The following is a 25,688-nucleotide window of genomic DNA, read 5'->3' on the forward strand; positions in this document are numbered from 1 at the left end:
CTTGAAGATCAAATTTATTTATTTTTTTCTTAAGAAAACATTTTTTTATATATTAAAAAATTCGTATATTTTAAATATTTAAAAATAAAACGAGTACTAGGTCAGAGTTTGAAGTTGAAGAAAAAAACGATGACAATGGTTGAAATTTCCTACTTTCTCTATCCTAAAATATTGCTACATGACCCATCCGAACAATGAATCTTACCAAATTCGTTGTTTTACGATGGTAGCAACATTTTGGGACCGATGTAGTATCTGTGATTTCAACTCAACGGCCCAACAATTGAAGCCCACAAACCGCAAAGCCCACGAAGACCACCAGCAAAAATAAAGAAGAAACCGGAGGTCAGTTTCCTCTCTAATCTCGATCTCTCCACCCGTTTCCCCCAAAACCAGCGGCGCCACCACCCACCTTCCCCCATGGCATCGGCGGCGGCGAGATCCGGCCTCCGCTCGCTGGCGGCACGCGCCAAGGCGACCGCCGCCCCCGCGGCGAGGCGCCGCATGTCCTCCTCCGCCCACGACGACGCCCGTGAGTCGTCCCACCTCCCGTCTCCTCTTCCCCGTTTTGTGTGGTTTTCTCGTTGACCCATGATTGGCTTCTGATTCGCGTTTCGATCTCCCTATCCCCCTCCCCCTCGCAGATGAGACGGCCAAGTGGGAGAAGATCACCTACGCCGGGATCGTCACCTGCACCCTGCTGGCGGCGTACAACCTCTCCAAGGGCCACCCCCACTTCGACGAGCCGCCGGTCAGATCTCGTCCTTGGTTTATCCGGGATTCTGGATTAGCTATTGTATGAATCTGATTCGTGGAATCTGTGATTGTTTCAGGCGTACCCCTATCTGCACATCCGTAACAAGGAGTTCCCATGGGGTAAGTTTGTTCAGCTATGGCTTAACCCTATCTATTTGAGTACTTGTTGCGATGTTCTATTGAGATTTATGGCGATTAATATTCTGACTGAAGTGAAATGGCTGGTGTATGTACTTGTATGCGGATTGTGATAGTTGCATGTTACGGTTTTTCACTTAGGGCAACACCAATGTCTGAGGAACACTTCAATGCCTAGTCTGCAAACATTGGGACTTTCACCAGATACTTACCGCACATTGAGATGGAATTTGATCGTACATTGTGCTTGCAATATTGCATCCAGTTCTTGGTGTACATTTTGCTACACAAACTTATAGTTGTACTATACATAATCACTCTAGAAACCTTTGAGATCTGGGATGGTAATTTTAAGTTGTATTCCATTTTTCTGCATGACGACTTTCAGAACTCATTTCTGGGATTCGAAATTCATATAATTAGCATGGGTGTTGTTATCTTCTTTTTTTGGTACAAATGTTTAAGAGTTGCATGCAACATATGTCATGAACAACAATGGTAGTTATGAAAATATGACCATAAATTCAATCAGATTTTAGACTAGTCTTATGCCTTCCACCTATGATTATCGTACAGCAGAGTGTAGAATAGTTTGTTATTTTTGTATAGGAAGCTATACAAAGCTCAAAGTTGCATGTAACAGATGCCATGAACATCCCAGTGAATTAGGGCATGATAAACCTGAAATCCACACTGGAACTATATATTGGTAGAATACTTGAGCATTACTATCGAGTGAGTACTTCCGTTTCGTATTCTGTATTTGTTTCGAGTTACTGTGTTGCTTTCAAATTCTCACACCATACAACTCTTCCATGCAGGACCCGATGGCCTATTTGAGAACAAGCACCATTAAGTACTGAACAGCGCACCATCAGAAGCCCAGTGAATGCTTAAGAAAAATTCTCTGGTTGTTCCAGTGATTCTTGTTTTCAGTGAAACCCATTTTTCTTGCAACAAAGAAATAAGAATGACAAAACTCTTGTGTTGATAATCAGGATTTAACTGTGTTGTTGTTACCTGTTTTCTTCATTCACAGCAGTGATCACATGCATGTGTTCTGTTTCAGAAAATGCTGTCATCATCACAACAAGCTTTGTTATTATAATCTTCCTACGCCATTTCTGTGCTCTTGCTCTTTATGGGATGAAACCTGTTCCGAAAATTGATGCTTATTTATGCTTATGAATTTTCACGGTTCAGTCGCTGTCAAAGCTGGATGTAATTCTTTGTTTGATCAACACATTGCATAGTTGGGAAATGTTGAGAAATTGTTACCGGAAGCTATTGCTACAGGAAAATAAAAAAGAAGTTACTGGAAAATAACATGAGCATCGCTTAAAAAGATTGCCTAGATGGATACACGGCTTTATAGTAACAAGCAGGGTAACATGATAAACAGATTATATCAGCTTGAAAGATGCAGCGAGTTGTCCTGAAGATCAAACCGGACGAAATAATCTCATGCTGTCACCGGAGAGCACTCCGTCTGCCATTTTCAGTCTTCTTCCATGTCGTTCGTAATCGTGGGCTCCAAGCCTCCAGGTGCCTCAATATTGCCAGTTGCTTTTCTGTGATTGTATCGCAATGACCCGGTCACAGGAGGATTCAAGCTTACACCAGAATCATTTACCGATGTGTTAATCACTGCAGTTCTGTTCATATCATCTGCAACGCCATTCACCAGTGGACCAGCAGCTATGGAGTCAGAAGAGTTCGTCTGAGGACCAAAGCTGATGACATCCATTTCATCTGCCTGAAGGTGACGGAGATCTCCGCCGTCGTCGTCTTCGTCGCCGGGAAGGCCATCGTCGGCAATGTAACCGTCGCCGTCGTCTTCTTCTTCTTCTTCTTCACCGGTCTCGACGTCTCCCTCACCGCCTCGATCACCATCGCCCACCTGATCAGACGTGACGCCCCGTTCCATTTCGGCCTCGGTGGCAACATTGCTCCGGCCACCGGTGCTCCGACGAACGCCATCACCATCAGACGCGTCGCCGGCGAAGACAATGAAGCCCTTCCTGCCCAGCCGGCGCCGCGTCACCTCACCGTCCATGGCAGCGCCGCCGCCCTCCACGGCCACTGCACGTCGCCGGTTGCGTGTGAGCTGGTACACCAGCCAGACACTGACGGCGACTAGCAGGACGACCTGGAGGATGTGCTTTGGCCTAAGAAGCTTCTTTGATCTGTGGCATCTGCTGGATGGCTGCCTCAGCATAGCGAATCAGTCTCAGTTTGTGTGTGTGGTGGTAGACTTGTTAGTGTTCAGCTCCAGATTCCTCCTGGAGCAATCAGAAAAGTTTTAAGGTAAGCAAATAGTCTGAACTTTCTGATGGTTAACTATGTTCAAAGGAATTACATGATCTATAGCTACCAGTTATGCGCCACAAATCACAAATGTGTATTCAGAATTGGAAATGCAGTTGCCTTGTTCATGAGTTTCAGTTCAGCGGAGCATATGGGTGGCTGATGAACAGCAGTGTAATTCAGAACCATTATAGCCTAAGAAAACAACTGCTTGTAACAAGATCCTTATCAGATAGATAGAACAGTGTGTTTACCTTGCAAAATGAAGCTGTGAAAGCACTGAAAGGAAAAAAATAAATCTTTTATCTCCTCCTGGAACTGTAGATGCAACTTGCAAGGAAGAAGCTAGAGTAGCAGTAGAAGAGACCGTCGTATCTTCTTCCTCTTGCTCGCTACAAACACTGCTGCATCTGCAAGCCCCGATGAATTTCTGACGACGCTTTCACGCCCCAATGAATTACTCCACTCTACTCCACCACTGCATCTCTGGTTATTTTCTCAGCGGCAAGTGCCACAGTATCATGACCGAGCACACAGGGTTTGCACGACACCATGAACGCCAAGCGAGAAGCAAGCAAGTAGTACGAGAGTACGAGAGACATACTACCTCCCTCCCAAAATAAATACAGCCATAAAGATCCATGTTTAGCGCTTTGACCATCCGTCTTATTTGAAAAATTTATAAAAAATATTTTAAAAATTAGTCACACATAAAGTGCTATTCATATTTTATCATCTAATAACAATAAAAAATACTAATCATAATCTTTTTTTAAATAAGACGAACGGTCAAATGTTGAACATGAATAGTGCTAAAACTACACTTATTTTGGGACGGAGAGAGTATATGTCGCATGAGCAAACAATAAAGCACAGACAAGTCACACAGCGTGAAAGCAACAGTAGCAAAGTTCAGTACCAACAGTAGATGGGCGCAGAGAGAAAAGGAGTTCAGAATCTGATCAGGATAGCAACGGATCGGGCCGAACGAATCATCAAATCTCGAAAAGCTGACTGCGCAGAGCTCGTAGTGATGGTGTTCTTGGTTCGGTCAAATCGTCAAGGCAGCGGCTTGTACTACTGTATGCCTGTGATGTGGTGGTGCAGGCGTGCAGCACTAGGGCCATGTGGCTGCATCCTGCAACAGTGCAACTGCTACTCCAATATGCCAATACTCCGTTAGTACGTTGTATACATAGAAAATGGCTATTTGGTTCTTAACTAACATTACCATAACTCACTTTAGACAATGTTAGTTAAGTGTGGTTTGGGGCTTGCCACACTTTTTGTGGCCTACAAATTGTAAGCCACACTTGTGACAAAGTTAGACAAAGAATTGAGTCTATGACATCTAGGATAAAATAGTACTCCCTCCATCCTAAAATAAGTGCAGTTTTGCACTATTCACGTTCAACGTTTGATCGTTCGTCTTATTTGAAAATTTTTTATGATTAATATTTTTATTGCTATCAGATGATAAAACATGAATAGTACTTTATGTGTGACTAAATATTTTCATTTTTTTCATAAATTTTTTAAATAAGACGGACGGTCAAACGTTGGGCACGGATATCCACAGCTGCACTTATTTTGGGACGGAGGTAGTAAGAAAGTGTTGCTTACCATATCTATGGCACTGAACCAAACACAAGGCTAAAGAGGTGTGGCAAGTTGAAGTATTGAACCAAACAGCCCCTTTAAACCTCATTATTTTGTGCCTCCAATATGCCATTGCCAATACTCCGGTAGTAGTAACTGAAGAACTGAACAAGAATACCCCCATAGAAAATGTGGCCAAGGAGCTTCAGCTCGGCCCATAGAACATGGGTTTGTATAGCAGGATAGGGGCCCAACAAGATTAGGCACTAAAACTTATTATGGTAAGCCACAAGAGAATAAAAAAAAAAAGAGAATCTCTCTTCTTCCATTACTCCGGGCCTGTTCACCTTGATGCCATTTTTAACCTTACCAAATTTTTGGTAAAGTTGCAAAAAAATTGCTACATTTAGCTTGCTGCTAAATTTTGGTAACTATATAAGAAATCTTGTCAAAATTTTAACAAGTTGCCAAAATTTGGCAAATATACCAAAATTTTGGCAATGCCAAAATTTGGTAAGGTTTTTTTTTTCATCAAAGTGAACAGGCCCTCCATCCTCTCTCCACCTAATAAAAGGCTAATTTACAAAAAAAAAATTATGGGTAAAGTTGCCCATATCTATTATCCATTCATAACTTATACTCCATTTGTCTTAAATATAAAAGATATTTTAGATGAATATGGTATATTATAGGAAAACAAATCTGGACAAAGCAGCCAAGTCGCTACAGCACGTGCTTTCCGTTTCTCCAGCTGATCAGTGAGAAGTACTGGTAGTAGAGCGACACGCCGGTAGCGTTTCCTCCGCGGATCGATCGATGCAGCCAACGCACTCGGCGCTTGCAGCTCTCCAGTCTCCACCGTTATGCCTTTCTGCCTGCGTGTGTTGCCACTTGGCGCTTTGCCAGCAAACACATGCGATCTGTATGACCGTAGAACCCACACAACCACAGCAAGAGAGATATATTTTCTTTGTTTTCGTAACTGCCCAATGCTCACATCAAATCCTCGTCGATCGTCAACGCGATTAGGATACATACACGGCATATACACCGTGATGCTTGTTGACTACTACCTCCGTCCCAAAATGTAACTATTTCTAGCACAGTACTTTGTCCTAAAATGAAACTATTTTTCTACCTACCTTCTCCTCTCAACCAATCACAACTATTCTTTTCACCTACTTTCTCTTTTCAACCAATCACACACTTTCTTCAATCATTCTCACCTACTTTCTTAATACCCGTGCCAACCTCAAAAATGCTTACATTTTGGGACGGAGGAAGTACTTGAGTTTTTTATGTCCTTTTTAAAGCAAGTTCTTGTTTTTTTGGAAGAAGTGATCCCGTACAAACGAAGAGAGAGATTGAACGAGTAAACATCTCCGACTTAGTCTACACATAACCAGAATATCCGAGTTACAACACTCGCAGTTCGAATTAACCATCCTACCCACACATCAATTCCAATTGGATGTAATTACAAATGAAGAGAGAGAGGAGGGGGAGGGAGAGAGTAACCATCCTCAACTATAGAGTTAAGTGCCTGGCTCGAGGTGCTCATCGTGCGCAGTTGCCGCCACATCATTCCCTAGTTGAGCTCATGTGGCTAAGCTTGGGGAGTGGGAGAGCCTTGAGCTTCGTGTCCATTTTGCCTCTTTTCTACCTATTCAAGCTTAAGGAGACAATGGTTGGACAAGCTATGGTGTCCATCATTATTGTGAATTGTCGGTCGCGAAACTATGGCCGATCTAGAGAGGGAAGAAATAAGGATAGCTCAAGCTCCATCATCCTCTCTAAATAGAGCTTAAGCCGGTTGCCGCCTCTAGCGCTCTCCCTGTGGAGAACTCGAGCTCCGTCACTGGTGTCACCACCTGCGTCCTTCAAGAGGGTAGCTCGGTCACCGTGAGAGAAATAGAGAGAGCCAGAGAGGTGAGGCATATGACATGTCAATCCTATGTTTTTTTATGTTGATTGGATTGCTAAATCCATTGAAAGTTGTGTTTGAAAAGTTGAGCGTGTTGGATTTCAAGTTTTTTTTTTTTAGTTTGGAGGTAATTTAGACCATCACAAAAGTTATAATTAGGACTATTCTAAACATAAGTAGACTACTACTTGTACTTACTAACACTAACTCCCAGCTAATAACTTTGTGTAGTGCTGAACATTTTTCGTGAACGCGTAAAAGTATTGTACGGTATAGTACTAATCCAAGTATTATATAGTGCCAAAACACTATCAACCTATCGAATGGACGCACAGCACGTAAGCATACACAAACATGCTCCACGGTTCCGTACAGCACTACTAGTAGCATTAACAACGCGTAGGTAGTACGTACATAACACGTACGGCATACATCAATTACAAGTTACAGCACACTAGGACCGACCAATATACTGTACAGTTGTACAGCCCGTGATATATATAGGCTAGATTAGTACTAGAAAAAACATTTTTCCCAACGTGAGAGTCTTATTTTCGCAGGCGGACATGACTCTTAGAGTCAAATGACCGCCTATAAAAATATAAATCGAGGTGAAATTTGATGTCCACCTGCGAAAATCGAGGTGAAAATGATTTTCACAGACGCCGCTTAAGTGGTCCGCATGCGAAAATAGACTTGAATATAAATAGACTTGAGATAGGAGGAGATTTTTTCTAAGTCACCACACCTTGACCACTCACGGCCAGCAAGCTTATCCCTTCACCTCTCTCATTCACCTCTCCTCCTATCCCCACCTCACCTCTCCTCTCCCCTCCCCTCCCCTCCCGACGGCGGCGGCGGAGGGCGGCGGCGGCGCGCTCCCGGCGCCTCCCTCCCAGATCTGGCCGGAGGGGGCGGGGGGAGAGCGGTGTCCGTCGGATCTGGCCGGAGAGGGGGCGGGGGGAGCACGGTGGCGGGCGGTGGCAGCGAGGAGGGTCGAGGCGGCGGCACGGCCACGGCAGCGAGGGCGGTTGAGGCGGCGGCGGCGGCTCCCAGCCGCCCGTGTTGACGACGGCGGGCCGTGGCTGTGCAGCGGCGGCGCAGACGACGGCGGGCCGCGGCTGTGCGGCGGCGGCGGATGAAGGCTGGGCAGCGGCCGTGATTTGTTGAATGTTTTTATTTGCTTTCTTTTAGAATTGATTCGGTGATTTTGGATGAACTGTGGATGAATTGATTCGGTGTTTTTTTTGGATGAACTGGATGAATTGAATGGATTGGATGGGGAAGGGGTGTGAACTGGATTGAGAACGGGAAGCTACCGCCGGAAACGGGGGTGACTGACCAATTTTTTTTTAGCGCTCAAAGCTATTTTCGCAGGCGGACCTGGCGCGCGCCTACGAAAATCAACTATTTTCGCAGGCGTTGAGGTGCAGGCGGATGGCTTGTCCGCCTGTGAAAATATGATTCGACCGACTGGGAAAAGAGTTTTTCTAGTAGTGTTTATACGAGTTTTAGGAACCATGCAACTTGCAAATTAAGCATTTATGTGTGTGTGCCAATTAAGAGCAAATTAACATTGCTAGCTAGCTAGCCAGGCTCGATCGAAAGCCACGGGTGATCCGACGCTGCAATATGAAACGCGCGAACGTTTATTGAAGGTCACAAACGAATGAATTATAACTAATATAAAGTTGAAAATGATTTAACTAAAGTTGAACGTCTACTGCAGAATAGGATTCGGACAACGGACATGCTACACATCAGACAATGACCAAACAACTGTTTCTGCCAACTATGCTACAGAAACCTAGAAACCGCCTAACATCTTTTAAAAGATTGACACTTTTGTGTGTCAGATCTGAGATAGGGTCATGAGTAGACTGAACTGCAGCGAAATAGACCACCCGCATGATGAAAATGAAGTATTGTTGAAATGGTGGATCAGAAGAACATCTCAAGGAGGAAAAATACAAGGCTAAAGCACTCAAGTTAATCCACTTATTGGTGGCATGGAAAATATGGTGTGAACGAAACATGAAGGTGTTCCAAAATCAAGAGAAAATCATGTCGCAACTATTCGCCAAAATACAAGAGCATGTGTGGAGAAAAAAAACATCACGAGAATATCCGCTTAGGTTTCATTTAGTGTGTGTTTCTTTTATGTTTTCTTCCCTAGTTTCCCTTGTTTCTCTCTTTCACTTTCTTTGGCGATATTGTAAATACTTTCTATTTTCCTTAATATAACTTCAACTTAGCAAGGCTTTGGTTTAAAAAATGAATTTATTTCTTAAAATAATCATGTCCATAAAGTTTTTATAAAAATAATATTGTTTAGAAATTTGAAAAGCGAGTCTCGTTAATTTGCTCATCCATTTAGTTGAAAAAGAACAGTGCGGATGGAAAACTGACGAGCCAGGTCTTGTTAGTTACTAACATGTGATTTACTTGTAAACTCTAGTAGACCAATCTCTGTGGGAAATCCTCTAATCGTCTGCTGCCTTTTCTTTTTCCTCATGGATACCTGTCTACTTGTCTAGCTAATACACACAAGCTTTCTTCATTCGTTAGCTACAATTGACAATTGTACAGTACAAATCACAGACAGGAAAGCTTGAGCTGGCATGATTTGGATGTGTTTCTGAAGCGGATGAGAACACCTGTTTGTTTTTTCAGATAATGAGAACACCTGTTTGAACAAATTTTCTTACTAATTTCTCGCGCTCAGTCGTCGTGGCAGCCATTTCAGCCCGCGAATCGCCCGCCGCCTTGTCCGCCGCACGCATCGTTTTCTCCGCGATCAATCGATCAAATCGAACACAACAGCACCACGCTGGACTGGACGAGACCCCATATCCATCCATCTGGCCGTAGCTGTCCATCCAGCTCTAGATTAGCAATCACCGGACGTCTCGCATGGAGGGACGATGAGCGATCCGAGACAAGCATGGGCAACCGGCTTAATTAACGGATCAGAAAGCCACACCGGCTGCGAAATGCATACTGCGCGCCAGCGTGTGTTCAAATACTAGGAAAAATTAGTGAGAAAACATGATGAAGAAAAAGGAGAGAGCTGTAGCTGTGCTGGTGGTGTGGGCACAGGGGAGGTGGTTGCGTTGGATTCCTTTTTTCCCCACCGGAACCGGACCCAGCCACAGCTCCATGGCAGCAGACAACCAACGGGAAATGTGCATGGCCCTAGTCGCCAATCCCAACAAACCATCCACCACTCGTAGCACTAGTACTACTCCTACGCCACGGTCCACACTGGCACCACTCGTAGCAGCAGCAGCAGCAGCAGCAGAGCCACTACTGCCAGCGGCAGCGAGACGGATCGCCCGTACTCCACTCCACCACCACTGACATCCAGCTGCTGCCTGCTCCTTCATGTTCTCACTCAACTCATCAGGGCAAAGGAAACTTTTTCCTTTTCTTTTTCTCTTCTCTTTTTGCCGCAGCTTGCTTGACCGATCCACTGCTTCAGCGGGAGCGGTTGAGCCGATGATCTACCCCTGACTGGAGAACTTGTTTCTGTTTACTATATTTGACCGTTAATTTTATTTTAAAAAAAATTATAAAAAAATTAAAAATAATTCATACATAAAATTTATCATCTAATAAAAATACTAATTATAAAAAAAATAAATAAGATATATAAATGAATTTTAATCGACTTATTTTGGGAGGGAAGGTGTACTCCCCCCGCTCATGCCGCTTTGCAAAAGCAACGTCGAAGGCCGTACGGTGTCACCTGAAACGAACTCTAAAATGAAGCTTTTGGTTTTGTGTAACATATGGGGAGGAGCTCGTCGATTCCATGTCACGATCAGAATCGGAACCGCAAGAGCTTTCGATTTTCTAGTTCTGGAAGAAACAGGTTCATATGGTCACAAATTTCTCTCAATTATAGACATCTGAAAGGAAGTTACCGAGATTGGCTTGAAGTAAAGTAGCCAATCCAAAAGAACACAAGCACACTCGCAGGGGATAAAAGAGAGAGAGAGAGAGAGAGAGATCTAAAACTCAACCAACTGATCACCAAAACTGAACTACCACTACTAACACTAACACACCAACGAACCAACTAAAGAGCATCTCGTGTCAAAAGAGTCTCAACTACTTATGTACAATTTTGCTCGTGAGCCGCGGGAAGCTCACCGGCGGCGAGCGGTGGTCACCGGAGCACGTCGGAGCGCAGGTGGGAGAGCTCCTTCCTGAGCTTGTGGGAGAACAGCCTGCACGCGTCCATGCTGAGGTCGACCGCGGCGGCGAGCGCCACGAACGCGGCCGCGTCCTCGGCGCAGCCGACGTGCGGGACGCCGACCTCCACCGTGGGCTTGCTGCACCGCCCCTCGCCCTGGACGGAGGAGGACATCACGAAGCCGCGGTAGCTGTAGCTGGCGAGCGGCCACTGGCTGAAGTCGCCGCTGCCCCGCGGGCTGCACCCCGGCGTGCCGCCCCGGCTCTGGGGCTGCATCGAGGTGAGGTCGATGGCGAACTTGCCGCCCTTGGAAGCGGCGATGGAGGACTCCGCCAAGGGGACGGCGTGGTCGACGCCCGGGAGGAGGAGGTCGAAGCGGTAGCCGAGGCTGTCGGAGGCGCCCGCGCCGCCGCGCTCGCGCCAGCACTCGAGGCGGCCCCATGGCTCCCACGACCCGTCGCCGGCGGGGCGGAGGATGAGCCACGCGCCCGGGTTGGAGCGGCTCACCCGGTCCGTCCCCGGCGACGCCACGAACGGCGTCACCATCGACGCCAGCGCCACGGGGGACCCCGACAGGTCGTGCACCGTCACCGACCACCCCTTCCGCTCCTTCCCGGCGGCGGCGGCGGCGTCCCGCTCCGTCTGAACCACCGATCTCCGCAGGTCGCTGTTGCTGCGGCACCCGAACTTGCAGGTGAACATCGGCTGCTTCATGCTTCCCCTCACCTGCAGCACCTGCGGGCTGCACTCCGGCTCGCCGTCGAACTCGAATACGAACCTCGGATCGGGCTCCGCGCGCACGGTGAGGCTGAGCTCCGCCGCCGCGGAGCCGCCCTTGCCGCCGCTCTTCTTCCCAACACAGATCCAGCCGCTATGCACCACCGCGGCCTTCGCCTCGGCGCCCTTGAGATCCACCGGAATGGTAGCCTTCCCAATCAACCGCCCAGAGCTAACACCGCACGTCGTCCCCTTCCTCCCGGCGTACACCGCCACCTTCAGCGTCGCCGGCCCGCGAGACGACGACGACGACGAGAACAGCAGCGACGGCTTCCGCGCGAACCACTCCAAATCCGCCTTGGACAGATGGAACGCGGCGGCCAGCGCCCCCGACGGCGCCTGCTCCCCACCATCGGCAACCACCAGCGGCGCCGCGGCGACCTGCCACGGCATCCTCCCGAGCCGGATCTTGCAGTAGCACGGCGCGGTCGACGGGTGGACCCCCGCCCCCGCACCCGCCGCCGGCGGCGCCACCGGCATTCTCAGCGCCAGGTTGCCAACCAGCACCCGCACGAACGGGCACGGGTCCATGGCGACGCGATGCGACCTCAAAATCACAAATCCTCCAAGGAAATCAGCAGGAAATTCTGCCCCTGATCGGTAGCTATGGATGCGAGGAAGAAGAAGAGAGAATTGGGATAAGATGAGATGAGAGGAGGAGTTGGGTGTATATGAATCGGAGGAGGAGTTTAGCCAGGCTGGATCCCGGTGAGCTGTAGGCGGGGTGAGACGCGCACGCTTTGGGTAAGGGGGGTTCAGTCGCTGACTTGTGGGGTCGGGGAGGGGGTGGGGCTCGAGTGTCAGTGGGGGTGGTGGGTGGATGTGGGGACGCGTGCTGGCATGAAGGGGAAGGCGAGCTGGAGGCTAGCTAGCCGGATCCGAACGGGCAGTGCGGCTCTGTGGCTTTTGCTTGGCTGTGTTGGGCTGTTACGAGATGAGAGATGAGTGGGCAGATCTCGGTTGGTTGATTGGTTGGGTTTGCTTCTTTTCTGGTTCCAAACTAGTACTAGCTGCTTTCCAGCAACAGAGGCTGGGACCTGGGCCACCTGGGACTAGTCGGAATTGGTCCGGGCCCACCTGTCAGTGTAACTAAATTGATGGAAATGTCATTTATAATTTTCGTCCCAAGTGGGAAATCGTTTTTGGGGTTTTTTTTTTATGGAAATCTAACTCCGGTGAAAATAAAAGGTAGTTTTATCGCCATTACGGGGTGCTATAATAATAGCTTTAAAAGGTACCCCTCCGTCGCATAAAAAAGCATAATCGTAACTATAAATCTAGACGCATGTGTGTCTAGATTCATTATTAGGATTGGACTTTTTATACGTGTCTAGATTCAAACCCAGGATTGGTATTTTTGGACGGATGGAGTATAAAAGTAACTCAAATACTCCCTCCGTCACAGAATATAGCAACCTAGGATTGGTCAATGTATCTAAGACACCCCATCCCATAATAAGGCTAAGGGCCTCATCAGTTGACATAATAAACCAAATCAAAAGCTAAAATTAGAATTTTCGAACTTTATATTTGAAGTTGAGTTTAAGGTATTTTCAACGTAATTTTTTTAATATTGACTTTTAAGTCATTACGAACAAATATATAAAAGGTTTACCTATAGATTACTTTGTAATTTATATGCTTATTAGGGAATATGAGTAACCGATGAAGGTTTAATCCGTTTTCACCTCTTTGCTTTATTTTTCAGATCACTCCAATCCACTCTATTCCTATTCTAGATATAGTTGGAACTGTTAGTTAGATTTTAACTTTAAGAGAAATGGAGCTAGAGCTGAAACCATATCAAACATGCTCTAGATACTAGTTTTGAAACATGAACATATAAACTGAGTTTCTTCTCTAGCCCTAATAGAAACCTAGAGTATTTGTTTTGTCATACTAATTCGCCATGTCATGTGTTAAACATACCGTTCCTCTTCCGTTACTATAGCTATAGCTATAACAGTCCATACTTTACTAACTTGTTATCTCATATGCCATATACTTGTCACGTACTATTCCCTCCGTCCCATAATACAGCAACCCGAATAGGACACTTCACAGTACAATGAACCGGACATGATACTATAAAGTGTCCCATCCGATACTAGGTTGCTATATTATGGGAGGAGGGAGTAGTTGATAAATCTTTTCACTTTTGCGACCAACAGTTTGTTAGCAACACTTTGTGTATCTTTGTCATACTTTTAGTACTAAGAGGGTGTTTAGATCCAGGGTATAAAGTTTTTGCGTGTCACATCGGATATATGGACACAGATTTAAATATTAAACGTAGTCTAATAACAAAACAAATTATATAATCTGCTTGTAAACTGCGAGACGAATTTATTAAGTCTAACTAATCCGTCATTAGCAAATGTTTACTGCAGCACCACATTATCAAATCACGACGCAATTAGGTTTAAAAGATTCGTCTCGCAATTTACACACAAACTGTGTAATTGTTTTTTTTTGTCCGCATTTGATGCTCCATACATGTGTCCAAGCGTTCGATGTGATATGGTGAAAAAATTTTAGGTGGGATTTAAACAGGGCCTAACTTGTGTTGTGATGAAATTAGCCTGCAAGGAATCAGGCCTACGATCGACAAATCGGTTCAAGCAGAGAGAGAACACCTCTTGAAATCTTTTTGAAAAGAAAAAAAAAATTAGAATACTAAAGAGGAACTTAGCATCCGGTATTGATAGAGAAGAAATGGTGAGAAAACCTGTTGCTCAAGCGGATTCGAACTCTGGCTAGCACGTTGCTCCTAGCAGCTCCCTACCAGCTGAGCTAGGTGCTGTTCTCACCTCTTGAAATCTTGATATACGTCCAACGACGACATGGAAAAACCGCATCAAATCCAAAACGGCATCGAGTCACCATCATCCATCCACGGATCGATCGTTAATTTTGTTCGGGAGCGCGGACTCATTCCTCACCAGTCAGCAGCAGCAGCACGGAGCCGTTTCACGTTGGTGAGTCAGGCGCCGGAGCTGTAGACATCTTGGATCGCGGCGACCGATCGACAGCGCGAGCGAGCTGTCGATCGCGCGCACTGTGCGCTCCACGAGCGGAGGCCGGAATGTCTCGGGGATCCAATGCCCAACCTCACGTACTACTAGTAGTACCTCCAAGTCGAAGGTCAGGTCGTCATAGAGATGCCCATGCCGCCATGCGATCTCATGTGCAAGAACTGTAGAGATTAGTGGTACTGGTAATTAAAAGATTAAGTAAAATGAAGGGCACGCACGGGTGGGTGCAGGACTGCAGCAGGTGGCTAATCTAGCTGGAGCACGAAAAAGCGACGATCGATCTTGACTGCATATGCGCTGCGAGCCTTTTAAAATGGGGGAAAATAGAGCATAGAGCATGGAAAGGAATCAAAGGATGGATGACCTGTCCAGTTTTTTTTGTTTTTGTTTTTTTGAAAACTGATGACCTGTCCAGTTCCATACGTTATCCTAATCGCCTCGTCATACAAATACTGGAGTAGGAGTATATTATTATTATTCCCTCCAAATGCCACGATTAAATCTAATCTAAACCCTCGTTGTCATCCAGCCATGCGCACCCACGGCAACTTGCACGGGGGACCCGCGCGTCAGCGGCGCGATGTGAGCCGTGAGCGTGACCTGCGCCTGTGATTAGTGTGTGTTTTCTCTCGTTGGAGTCCAGGCTGGGGACAGCTCACGGCTGGGCTCCTCCGGGATTATTCCGGCTCGCTTCCACCTAGTACGAGTTACTCCGTACGAGTCATCGGTAGTGAGAAATCTCCGCGCCGCGATTGGATGGCCGATGGATGGTCGGGTCGCGTCGCGTCGCGCATTCAATCTCGCGTGCGCTGGCTGCTGCTGCTGCTGCTGTGCCAGCCAAGCCGGCGCCCATGCAGCTCATCATCCACAGCGCTCGCTGCGACGGATCCCATGATTCCCATCTGCATCCAGCCGTGCGGCCCTGCGCGTGCGGCTCTCCTCCGATCCGATCCAACCAACCGGGGTGGATTCGACGGAGAAGCTTCCCGGGATCGATGGGCGTCGTGTGCTGCTACAGTGGTGACGGGGGCCCCTGCTATGGTTGACACGACGCCTCCTGTGATCCGTTCGGGGTAACATGGCGTGCATGCGTGTGCGTTATCCGTCCTGATGACACGGCACATATGGACGCGAATACACGATGCTCATCTAGTAGGTATTCAAAGAGCTTTGTTCGATCCGTTGCCGAAACTAACGTTATCAGGTTCAGATTATAACCAGAATAAATCATATCAAATTTAGACAATTTAATAATATTATCAAGTTTTAACAGGATTTTTTATTTAATTACTAGAGTTTCGTAAGAAACTAAATGGATGCATATATTTGACAACTTTACTTAAAAAATAGTATAATTTAAAATGGCATCAATTTGAACCAGCCCCAAATGTTAGTATAGTCAATTCTTGATAAGACAATAAACTAAACAAGACTAAATCAAAATATAAGAACCTACGACCGAATAGAACATTTCCTACTATTACGAATCTGGACAGACGAAAATGTTTCATCCGGTTATAGGTTTTTATATTTTAGGACAGAGGAAATAACATATAAAAATTCAACAAATTTTTAATCATAAAACTATACCAAATTTGGTGAGGTGTTAAACTTCACATCTTGATCTTGTCAGAAATTTTAGCTTTTCAAATTGAGGGGTTATTTTTTTTTCTCATTGAACAGAACAAACCGTAATAAATCAATTTCGTTCTGTCGGTCAAATTAAGCGCGGTTGGGTCTAACCAGGCAGTGGGGATGATTTTGGCTCCGTCCAATGTGATCGAAACGCTTTGAGAAATGTAGAGTGCGATCAGATTTTTCTTAGTGGACCAACGCACGAATTTCGCGTGTGCCGATCTATAGCTCTCCTCGTCAACTACACATAGTACGAGCGAGTGCTGGGAAGGATGGCTCGGCGTGCAACATGAGATCCCCATGCCTTGGGTCACTCATTTGCCCCAGTTAAATCTCTCTACTCTCTCTCTCTCTCTAACTTGTAGCCACCATGAACCGCACGACGGACGGCTGCAGTTGCGTGCTCTTCTGCTGCTGCTGCTGCTGCTACCATTGAAAATCCTCTTTAATTTAGCGGCAACTGCAATCTGATTGCTTGCCCGCAAGGGCATGCATGGTGTCAGCATCAGGGCCCTCGTACGTACTGTCGTGCTACGCTCACCAATCACCATGCTTTGCTCGATGTCGTCGTCGATGTGGCCATGAAGGCACGAATTCATGGTATCAAATTGACGTACTGGTTTGGCATTGCTGATGGCATGCACATGTCAGGTGTTTGTTCTTCATGGGGGAGGAAATAGAGAGGCGAGAGAAAGAGAAAAAAGGGAAACAAAATGGACGATTCGCTGCCTCTTCAGTAGATATTGATGGTATTTGTGAATCTTAGTTCTTTACTTTACAAAAAACGATATTACCTCTGGTGCCATTGTTCCTACTTCTACGACGATCAGATTACACCTTTACCCGATTTGGGAAGCTGCATCTGTTGACGAGTCCTTATGAGCCAATTATTCTACACTTCTTACTTGATGTAGCTTGTTATATAGGTTGTGATTAGGGCCTGAGTTTATGTCTGAGTATGTCCTTGAATCGCTGTTACATATTCAGCGAACATTGAGGAATCTGGCCGAAGGGAGAAGCACAAGATTACCTATGGGTATGGCCCAAAATTAATTGGGAGAAGCCCAACTGAGCGATCTCGCATGTACTGGTCAGGTTTCCAGCCTAACCAAACCCATCAGAAAATTCTGGCGTCGCCTTGAAGAAACAAACGCTGCTCGCATACTATCATAAACAACACAGTATGCCGATAAACTTCAGATACCAAAGCAAAACTGAGAACAGTTCAGGGCAATTGATCAGAAGCATACCTGTATACACGGCAGTCATCAGAAGCTTTACTGTAACCAAGAGATTGTGTGAGCTTTTTGTACAGGGACACCACAATTTACACGACATACATGTAACATGTTAGTACAGCTCTTACTATATATCTTACACAGCAGAATGCGTCCCTCTTGACTGCAAAGAACAGCAAGTCCGCAGCTGTTGGATTTCCCACAAACAGCTTCACTTGGACAATGCAAACCCTCCTCTACAGCGAGATGCATCCTTGGTAGTACTTCACTAGCCAACATAGCAAGCGACGAGAGCGATGAACGGCGCCCAGAATTCACAGTTCTACATGATGGATGGGATTGAGTCATTCTTATCTGCCATGAAGAATGACAGGTTTCGAAACGCATCCAGGCTATTCACCATCATGCGATTCCAACTATTCTGACTGTCTCCTAAGAGTAAGTCCTCAGCTTGGTATCTCACGGATGGTATCTCTAAGTCCAGTGGTCCAAGTGAATCAGCCTATCCAAAGAGAAGACATAGTAAGTTATGATCTGTGTTGATAGATTATACTAGAAACTAAAACAGGCAGGGATAGGATATCTGTCTAGTACCCAATATAAGTCAGCTAGAGATTGATCCTTTAACCCAGAATCACTTTTACTTCGAGGTGGAGAATGGGCACAAAGTGCCTCCATATCTTTGGCATCATCCATACAAGGATTATCAGCAACCTTTGCTCCTGCTAAGTCCTGCAAACATGAAATAAATCATAGATTAACAACATTGATGTATAAAAAGTCGTTTTATTCTACAAGAGACCAAGAGATGGAAACAAACCTGAAGAAAGCCTTGAAACCCTTGTGAGGTTGAAGGAAGAACACCACTATCACTACCAGGAGAGCTGCTAGCTGAAGTGTTTGAACTTTCTTGCTTCCTAGATGCTGCCAAGTGAAAACTGAACTCATCACAGGTTTCTTCAGCACCCCAGATGGTCGAATGGGATGCAAGGGCTGGCTGCTCTACTGTTTTATGACGAGAAGCGTGAAGAGCAACAGCAGCATCAAATGAATCATAGCTGCAGGGATTCTCAAGAAACAATGTGTTTTTGGCAATAGCTGTCCCTGGACAATCTGTATTAGTACCTATGGATGCTTCTGTTAGTAAGTATCCAACACTGATATCAGTAAGGGTATCTGCCCACTCTCCTTCAGATATTATAGCACAATCCATCCCTAGATTAGCCTGAAGTATAACAGAAGCAATTAGAAGATAGCAGATTAATGTTCACTTGACAAAAATATGGATGGAACTGAAGTTGGACCTCTAAAACTTGGTTTGTGGAATCTTGTTCTTGCTTCTGCCTGCTAAACCATGAGGCGGGAAAATCACTGTGCTGCTCTTGCCCCTTAGCGCTCTTGCCTGTACTAAATGTCATAGCAAGAAATAATGCCGGCCGATCTTTTGAATTACAAAGGTGTTCCTCAGGAGCACAACTATTGAGAAAAGTACCATCCTTCTGCACACAAGCGTCTGAGGGAGATTTGGCATGGATGTCTTCAGGCATCATGCAATTCTTAAAATGAGTTGAAGATATTCCACTTCCTCCTTCAAGCTCAGCAAGGGAAAGCCAACCATACCTTATTGGCGACAACAGTTAGCACTTGTTATGGCTTTCAACAAATGGTCTTATCACAATATTATAGTTTGTTACCCAGGAATTCATCCATACCTTAATCGAAAAACAGGCGGGCTATTCACTGAAAGAAAAACATCAGCCACCACAACTGTATCTCTTGTGGTCCATCTCTGATAGGTAGCTAAATCTTCTCGGTGAGCACAATATGGAAAAAGCAAAAGCTCTCCAGACGCAATGTTTGAGCTGCCCCACTTGCGGTTAAGATGTTCTAGTACAGAAGATATTTTTTTCCTAGTGCTAACTGTGAGTTCCAGATGTGGATTATGTTCATCCTGTTAAAGATAGGACTATCAATATCTCAAACACCATCGAAAATTCATAAGGTAAATAGTGCTAGTAAGGTTATTTGCACTCCACATTCCATTAGTCCCATTTATCCTGAGAAATTTTATCAACCACAGTGATTTGAGTGTCCGAGCCAATAGTAAATCAGTAATAGCTGTTGTGCTAACACAGCTGCTGCAGGAAACACATGATTCATAATTTCATATTGCAGCTTGGTGGCAACAAACAGGCATATTTACCTTTTCCAATGCCTTTCGTGTGGCTTCATTGATTGGAAATAACTGCAATTTCAGCTTTGCAGGTGCTTGTTGATCTGCTTCATTCATACGATTTGTGCCTGGATCTGCCAGTGCAGGATAAAAACATCAAGACAATAGGAACCAGTACCAGCCATTTCTAGTCAGAGAGCAGTGATAAGAAAGAATACCATCAACAGTACAAACATTGTTTGATGAGGGAGATAATGTCCTTGCATCAACATTCACTGTGTTGCGCTCAAGCTCTTCAGCTGCATCAGCGACTAAAGAAACACCAGCCATGGCATCTCTCTCCCATTTTCTATATGCAGTAGATGCAATGCCACCACCTAAAATACAAGTCCACTGCTCTCAAAACTATTGTAAGGAAAATTCGACACTTTAAGCTCACATAATAAAATTTATTGGATTATCGACATTTAGCTAAGACATACAGACTGCATATCGCATAAAATGAAAAAAGTAAAGGGTGTGCCACATGAAACCAAAAAAAAAAAAAGCAGTGTCACCTGCTCTCCTTTTCTGTTTCACAGTAATTGTGGCAGAGAGGTCCCATTTAGTTGAACCTGACTTGTTATTGGAATTTGGTTCTGCACCCCTCTTGAAAACTGCCTCTTTTGAAGATGCTACTTTGCTACCATTTGAGACATCCACAGATAGGAGTTTTACTGAGGAAGATTCATTTCCAGCAGTCCTGTTCAGAATTGGAGATGAAGAAGAAAGGCACTCATCCCCTCGTGGACACTTTTTTCTGGTTTTATTCCTGTCCTTTAGCAGTTGATTTCCCTATAAAGTTGGATATATCACATGAGAAAAAAAATAACAAAAATGAACATTTTTACAGTTACAAAGGAGTGGGAAAGTAACAAATGGTCATGCACCAATGCTTCTACGAATGTTTTGAATCTCCGAGGCTTCAGATGCAGTTTTGATGCACTGCAGCTAAATTTTTCAAGCAGAGACCACCTGCATAGAACGAATTCAGTATCGGAGAGTTTTCCATGCAATGTAAAAGAAACAACATCAGATCAAATCAAAAGCAATGACAATAAACAACAGACAGTATCTTTCTTGTGCATAGACTAGAATGCAATCTGCATGGAAATAAAAAATATATCTTTCATCAGAAGAATATTCTGAACCACGAAGTATGCCACCAAAATTTCAGAGAACATTTTATGGGACAGGTCTGACAATCTAAAACAGAAGCAGTAAATATGTTAAGGTGTCTATACAGTATTGGTATGAAGGCCCCATAGTTCTAACCTACTAGGCATTATAGCAGTAAATTATAGACGTGTCCTCTGTAAATTAAAAGGATCACGTACCTACTACAGTCCTAGGTTCCTAGCCTACTAGGAAAAGGATATATATCATGAAGATAGCTCAGCAAAATTTTGAGGCCAAACACTACCCTTTGCAATCATGTTATATAAATAATATCAAGCAGTAGGGACCACATCTAATCAGATTAATTTGCATGTAGACATTCATTCCGTTACCAGCGGAGCATAGCAGCAACAGTGTCCTTTGAATTTTTTGCATCAAGTGAGAACTCAGGACCAAGAAGTTTCTTCATGCGTCGAACAAGACGATAGTAATAATGTCTGACCTATATTGCAAAAAATAAAAGGCAATGAATTTTCAGTCCAACAGAAGAAATTCAGGTGTTCTCTAATTGATGCAAATATTATCTATAACTTTATATATGATGAACATACTTATGCTAGCTATGTGAGGATTGAGAGATAATTAAGTGTCTATGTATCAGAGAGAAAACTGTACTGATTTATTGGCAGCTATCACTTAAGCATGTCCAGTGCCCACATAGTCAACAGAACATGCTTAGATGATCAGGAACGAGCAGTGCAGGAAAATTCCTCTCTAAATGTTCCAGCCTCCAGGTGCAGAATCTTAGGTGGTAAGCTGCTGAGGAGTGTGCTTTATGGCCAAAGATGGACAAAATAGGGGGATAATATCGAGATACATCTAAAGCCTGAATAAAACTTAGTGCCAATTCTAAACATCATGTTTTGGCATTGAGAACAATAGGTCACCCGGAGTGCCTACCGATGAACGAAACTTCTTTCAACCAGTGGCTGTGTAGCAGCCGGTTGAAAATCCGAGAGTCTCAAGTCTCAACGCCGGAGTTTCGATATGGTAGCAACACTTGTGGCTTGGACGATCTGGAAGGAGCGGAATGCCAGAGTCTTCAACCAAAGTTTCAGGGCATGGACAGATGTGGCGAGGGGAATGGCTCAAGAGGCAACGCTTTGGCGTCAAGCGAATTCGGCAATCCCTGCCCTACTCTTCCGAGAGAATCATGGTAGCCAAAATGTGCTGCGAGAATTAGGCCTTTGATTTTGTAATGCTTTCCAGTCCCTGTCCCCTGCTGCTCTTTCTTTTAAATGTAAATAACCTTTATTTCTCTTAATGGAAAAAATTCGCCTCTGGCGTATTCCCGAAAAAAAAACATCATGTTCTGAAGTTTGAGTTTCCCATAACAGATCGGCTGCAAGTATATCAATAGAAACTTGAAAAGAAGATGAAATCAGCTTTAGTAAAGAAGAGGGATCAATTGCAAGTGAGGAAGATAAATCGGCTCCAAGTGAAAGTACACAATCTGGATGGGAATCTAAAAGGAGGGATGTTGTAATCCATCCACCCTGCAGCCTTCTCCAGTTGAACCACGAAAATCAGCAAGAATGTAGGTATATGCTACAGGATGCTGGTGCTATGTCAAGCAACAACAACGACCATGGTTGAAAATGAGATTTGCCCATGACAGTTACTTCTGATTTTTTTTTCTCAAAGCAAAATAGATTTATTCAATTCTAATTGGCATCCCATCATAGTGAAAGTTATTTAGCACATTGCATGTAGAACTAAAATTTACAGCCTAACTTGAATCTTCCTTTCATTCAAATTTCCTAATTGGTTAAATAAAGAACGACAAATATCATTAAAAAAATACTAAATTTATGATCTAATGTGTATCAATCACTGCTTCAACGTCCTAACGTATCAATACAGAATGTTAAATATCATATGAACATCTTACACCTCTTGGCCGAAAATGGTGTACCTGATCCTTGTTTTTGCTCTGGACACGGAGCGTGATCTTCCCAAAATTCTGACACAAAGGAAAAGTTATTGTTGCATCTATCGATCAGCGCACACATTGATCAGATTGCAAGAAACAGCGTAGCATCATAACATCGATGCGTCTTACTTTTCCTTCCAGGCGCAGCGCATTGAAAAAGCTCTGTTCCTCTTGGCGTGTCCATGCCGCCCATTGCCGAGTCGGCTTCTCGGCAGAGGCAGGCCTCACTTGGGGCATAGAGCTCAGCTGAACCCCCAATTTTTCTTGATCCTGGAAACAAATTGCTTCGATTAGTACTGCATCACGCATGAAATCGACAGGAAACTGGATGGATTAATTGGATTGAAACAAACAACAATCGAATTCTGAATGGATGTTCAATCCAAGCTGAGCGAGGGGGAGGAAGAGCTACTAGAGAAAAAGAAGAATGAAATACCTTCGATTCGAACCGCGATGCGATGGAGGCCGGCGGCGTCGCCTCTGGATCCAAACCTGCTCGAGGAGGCTGCGATTGCGATGGAGACGAAGCTAGGGCATGCTCGCCGCCGGAGCTAGTGAGATGGAGAGGGTGGCGGTGGGCGGCGGAGGGGAATTTGGGACCAAAGGGCGGTGAACGAGCCGAGCTCGAGCGAGCCAACCTGAATAGGCTCAAAGCCGAGTCGGGGCTCTGGAGCCTATCGCCCTATCCTAGTATTGAACTCTTGAGGGTTGTTAGGCTCGAGCTCGGCTCGAGCAATGCTATGTGAGGCTTGGAGCTCGGCTCGTCTGATACTCTACCATGGCATTAATGGAAATACAATAATATTGTTTGGACAACGTGTAGAATAAACTTTATCTAAAAAAACATGTACCGTAGAGTACATTATATAGTCCGGGAAAAAGAGTAAATTATAGTATCAATATTATTCTTTATACTAATATATCTTATTAGTTTATTGTTTATAGGTTCAGACGCTCAATTGAAGATTTGTTGCTCCTTCGCAGGTTCCATTTTATACCCTATACTTTCACGAAAGTTAAAAAATCACCTCTAAACCCATCAATTTACTGTTTGTTGTAGAAAACACAGTAAGATTAGACGAAATACTCTATCCAGCTGTGAAATATCTCCATATTGTCCCATATGTCGAGTTGAAATCTTTGTGCAGTGCCACCTGGCATTTTTGCACCGTTGGCCGAATGGCCGTTGCCTATTGTACCCGGCCAAATTGTCAGCCTGAACTATCAAAACAATCTAATAATAAAGCATATAAGATATCAAAGCAAGCTGAGACCGGTTAAGGGTCAAAGTGCCAGCATCAGAAATAAGGGAAGCTTGCTACTCAAGATAGCATATAATCATCTTCTATTACAGCACTAGAACATGCTCGATAATGAGAATTAATACCAGAACATGTATTGTCCATCAGACCATAACTCACTTTCAAATATCAATAATCTGTTACATATCATAAGACGACAATTGTATCAAAAGGGATAATACTCGACAAGGCTTTTACACTTCCATAAAAATTTTCCCGATCTAAGCTCCCATTCCACTTGAGCTCCCAACTTTCAACGGTACTGCAAATGAATAAGATGCACTTTGAGAGGTCCAGGGATTAAAATAACAGCAAAAAGCTAGATAACACAAACATCTGCACAAAAAAATAACTAAATAACCTCTTATTCATTCAAGTATTCCAGAACAATAAGATAAAACAATGTAGAAAATTCTAACATCACAATTCTGGCATAAAATCGGGTGCATTACATCTGCACGATAAAATAAGTAAATAACCACATTCATTCAAGTATTCCATAACAATAAGATGAGACGATGTGGAAAATTCTAACATCTCCACAATTCTAGCATAAAATCGGGTGCATTAATATTTTAAGCAAGAGGTAGCCTTTGAATTGTGGTTAGTAACTTTTTTTTAACAAAAGGAAACTACCCTGCTTTAATTGGAAGCAACATATCAAAAAGGAAAAACATAAAAGAAGGGAACCCATATGAAAGATGATAGTTGTAGTCTATTGATTAGCAATAGATCCTCCTATTATTCGTTGAACTACAGAGAGATGTTTGCGATATGTTTGAAAGTGTTGACATTTAGAAGGCAGCTACAAGTGATAGCTAATGAGCTCACATGGGGCACATGGCACATACTCATACTATGTTGGATAAGTGGTGAAGATAACAAATAAGACAGGTTTTCAAAATTAACTAATATTGTTATAGTATTGGCATCTGCAAAAGATAGTCTCAGAAACAAAAGCAGTGTGTGCATCAATTCCAATTCTAACTGGCCATCTTATGATCTGTAATTATTCATACCAGCTCGACCAGAACAGAACTGACAAAATGAGAATGGGAACATGAGGCGACAACGGATAACACAATACACAAGCTGTCAAGCAGGAAATAAAACGTGGAAGAGGAACAACGCGGCACAGTTTATGACATTATCGCTACGTCGTTAGGAACTACCACAACACCGCACACGGGATGCAACACTATTGCACCAAACAATTTCACCATCAAAAAGTAAAACTGCTAACTTGAGCCTGCATATTACAGGAAGCAACTAGCAACCTAAAAAAGTATGAAGAGTATACCTTGATGAAGCCAATGTCCTTGGCGTTGCTGCGGAAGCACTGCCTGCAGCACATGAGCCCGTACTTCCGGATCAAGCCATGCGGGTTGCCGCAAACACGGCTGCAACAACAAATCCACACCACAAATCCGTAAGCACTCGTCAAGCAATCCAAGAA

General features: G+C 44.4%; 4 protein-coding genes across 5 annotated transcripts; 1 reads left to right on the plus strand and 3 right to left on the minus strand.

Annotated features, from left to right (window-relative positions):
• Nucleotides 1-357: 357 nt before the first annotated feature.
• LOC127768357 (cytochrome c oxidase subunit 6a, mitochondrial) lies at nucleotides 358-2,096 on the plus strand. The gene is made up of 4 exons (XM_052293912.1): nucleotides 358-532; nucleotides 645-751; nucleotides 834-876; nucleotides 1,716-2,096. Exons 1-4 carry the CDS (start codon nucleotides 421-423, stop codon nucleotides 1,748-1,750), a joined length of 297 nt encoding a protein of 98 aa, XP_052149872.1. The 5' UTR covers nucleotides 358-420; the 3' UTR covers nucleotides 1,751-2,096.
• Nucleotides 2,097-2,113: 17 nt separating this feature from the next.
• Nucleotides 2,114-3,795, minus strand: LOC127768356 (uncharacterized). The gene is made up of 2 exons (XM_052293911.1): nucleotides 3,456-3,795; nucleotides 2,114-3,176 (listed from the first exon to the last, which is right to left on the minus strand). The coding sequence occupies exon 2, from the start codon at nucleotides 3,110-3,112 to the stop codon at nucleotides 2,393-2,395; it is 720 nt and encodes a 239-aa protein (XP_052149871.1). The 5' UTR covers nucleotides 3,113-3,176; nucleotides 3,456-3,795; the 3' UTR covers nucleotides 2,114-2,392.
• A 6,810-nt stretch (nucleotides 3,796-10,605) lies between these two features.
• LOC127768640 (uncharacterized) lies at nucleotides 10,606-12,356 on the minus strand. Its single transcript, XM_052294261.1, has one exon. The coding sequence runs from the start codon at nucleotides 12,228-12,230 to the stop codon at nucleotides 10,896-10,898; it is 1,335 nt and encodes a 444-aa protein (XP_052150221.1). The 5' UTR covers nucleotides 12,231-12,356; the 3' UTR covers nucleotides 10,606-10,895.
• A 4,718-nt stretch (nucleotides 12,357-17,074) lies between these two features.
• On the minus strand, nucleotides 17,075-23,549 carry LOC127767155 (TSL-kinase interacting protein 1-like). Of its 2 annotated transcripts, XR_008016336.1 has the most exons (14): nucleotides 23,368-23,549; nucleotides 23,061-23,201; nucleotides 22,914-22,961; nucleotides 21,331-21,440; nucleotides 20,710-20,794; nucleotides 20,338-20,614; nucleotides 19,999-20,157; nucleotides 19,811-19,914; nucleotides 19,320-19,558; nucleotides 18,912-19,227; nucleotides 18,428-18,832; nucleotides 18,202-18,339; nucleotides 17,620-18,109; nucleotides 17,075-17,533 (listed from the first exon to the last, which is right to left on the minus strand). XR_008016336.1 is itself a non-coding variant. In XM_052292397.1 (13 exons), exons 2-13 carry the CDS (start codon nucleotides 23,166-23,168, stop codon nucleotides 17,930-17,932), a joined length of 2,169 nt encoding a protein of 722 aa, XP_052148357.1. In that variant the 5' UTR covers nucleotides 23,169-23,201; nucleotides 23,368-23,549; the 3' UTR covers nucleotides 17,577-17,929. The 2 variants fall into 2 exon arrangements, 1 of the variants encoding a protein (XP_052148357.1); XM_052292397.1 differs by lacking the exon at nucleotides 17,075-17,533 and having other exon boundaries at nucleotides 17,577-18,109.
• Nucleotides 23,550-25,688: the final 2,139 nt, after the last annotated feature.

Source organism: Oryza glaberrima, chromosome 3 (assembly GCF_000147395.1).
Source record: "Oryza glaberrima chromosome 3, OglaRS2, whole genome shotgun sequence".
NCBI classification, from domain to species: Eukaryota; Viridiplantae; Streptophyta; class Magnoliopsida; order Poales; family Poaceae; genus Oryza; species Oryza glaberrima.

What these genes read in the sequence shown, in the direction of transcription:
- LOC127768357 (XM_052293912.1), top strand. Translation starts at nt 421, where the DNA reads ATGGCATCGGCGGCGGCGAGATCCGGCCTCCGCTCGCTGGCGGCACGC. An exon ending in CTCCGCCCACGACGACGCCC is followed by an intron (nt 533 to 644) that starts GTGAGTCGTCCC and finishes TCCCCCTCGCAG; the next exon opens with ATGAGACGGCCAAGTGGGAG. An exon ending in CCCACTTCGACGAGCCGCCG is followed by an intron (nt 752 to 833) that starts GTCAGATCTCGT and finishes TGATTGTTTCAG; the next exon opens with GCGTACCCCTATCTGCACAT.
- LOC127768356 (XM_052293911.1), bottom strand. Translation starts at nt 3,112, where the DNA reads ATGCTGAGGCAGCCATCCAGCAGATGCCACAGATCAAAGAAGCTTCTT.
- LOC127768640 (XM_052294261.1), bottom strand. Translation starts at nt 12,230, where the DNA reads ATGGACCCGTGCCCGTTCGTGCGGGTGCTGGTTGGCAACCTGGCGCTG.
- LOC127767155 (XM_052292397.1), bottom strand. Translation starts at nt 23,168, where the DNA reads ATGCCCCAAGTGAGGCCTGCCTCTGCCGAGAAGCCGACTCGGCAATGG. An exon ending in CACGAAAGGCATTGGAAAAG is followed by an intron (nt 19,559 to 19,810) that starts GTAAATATGCCT and finishes TATCTTTAACAG; the next exon opens with GATGAACATAATCCACATCT. An exon ending in CCGCCTGTTTTTCGATTAAG is followed by an intron (nt 19,228 to 19,319) that starts GTATGGATGAAT and finishes GTCGCCAATAAG; the next exon opens with GTATGGTTGGCTTTCCCTTG.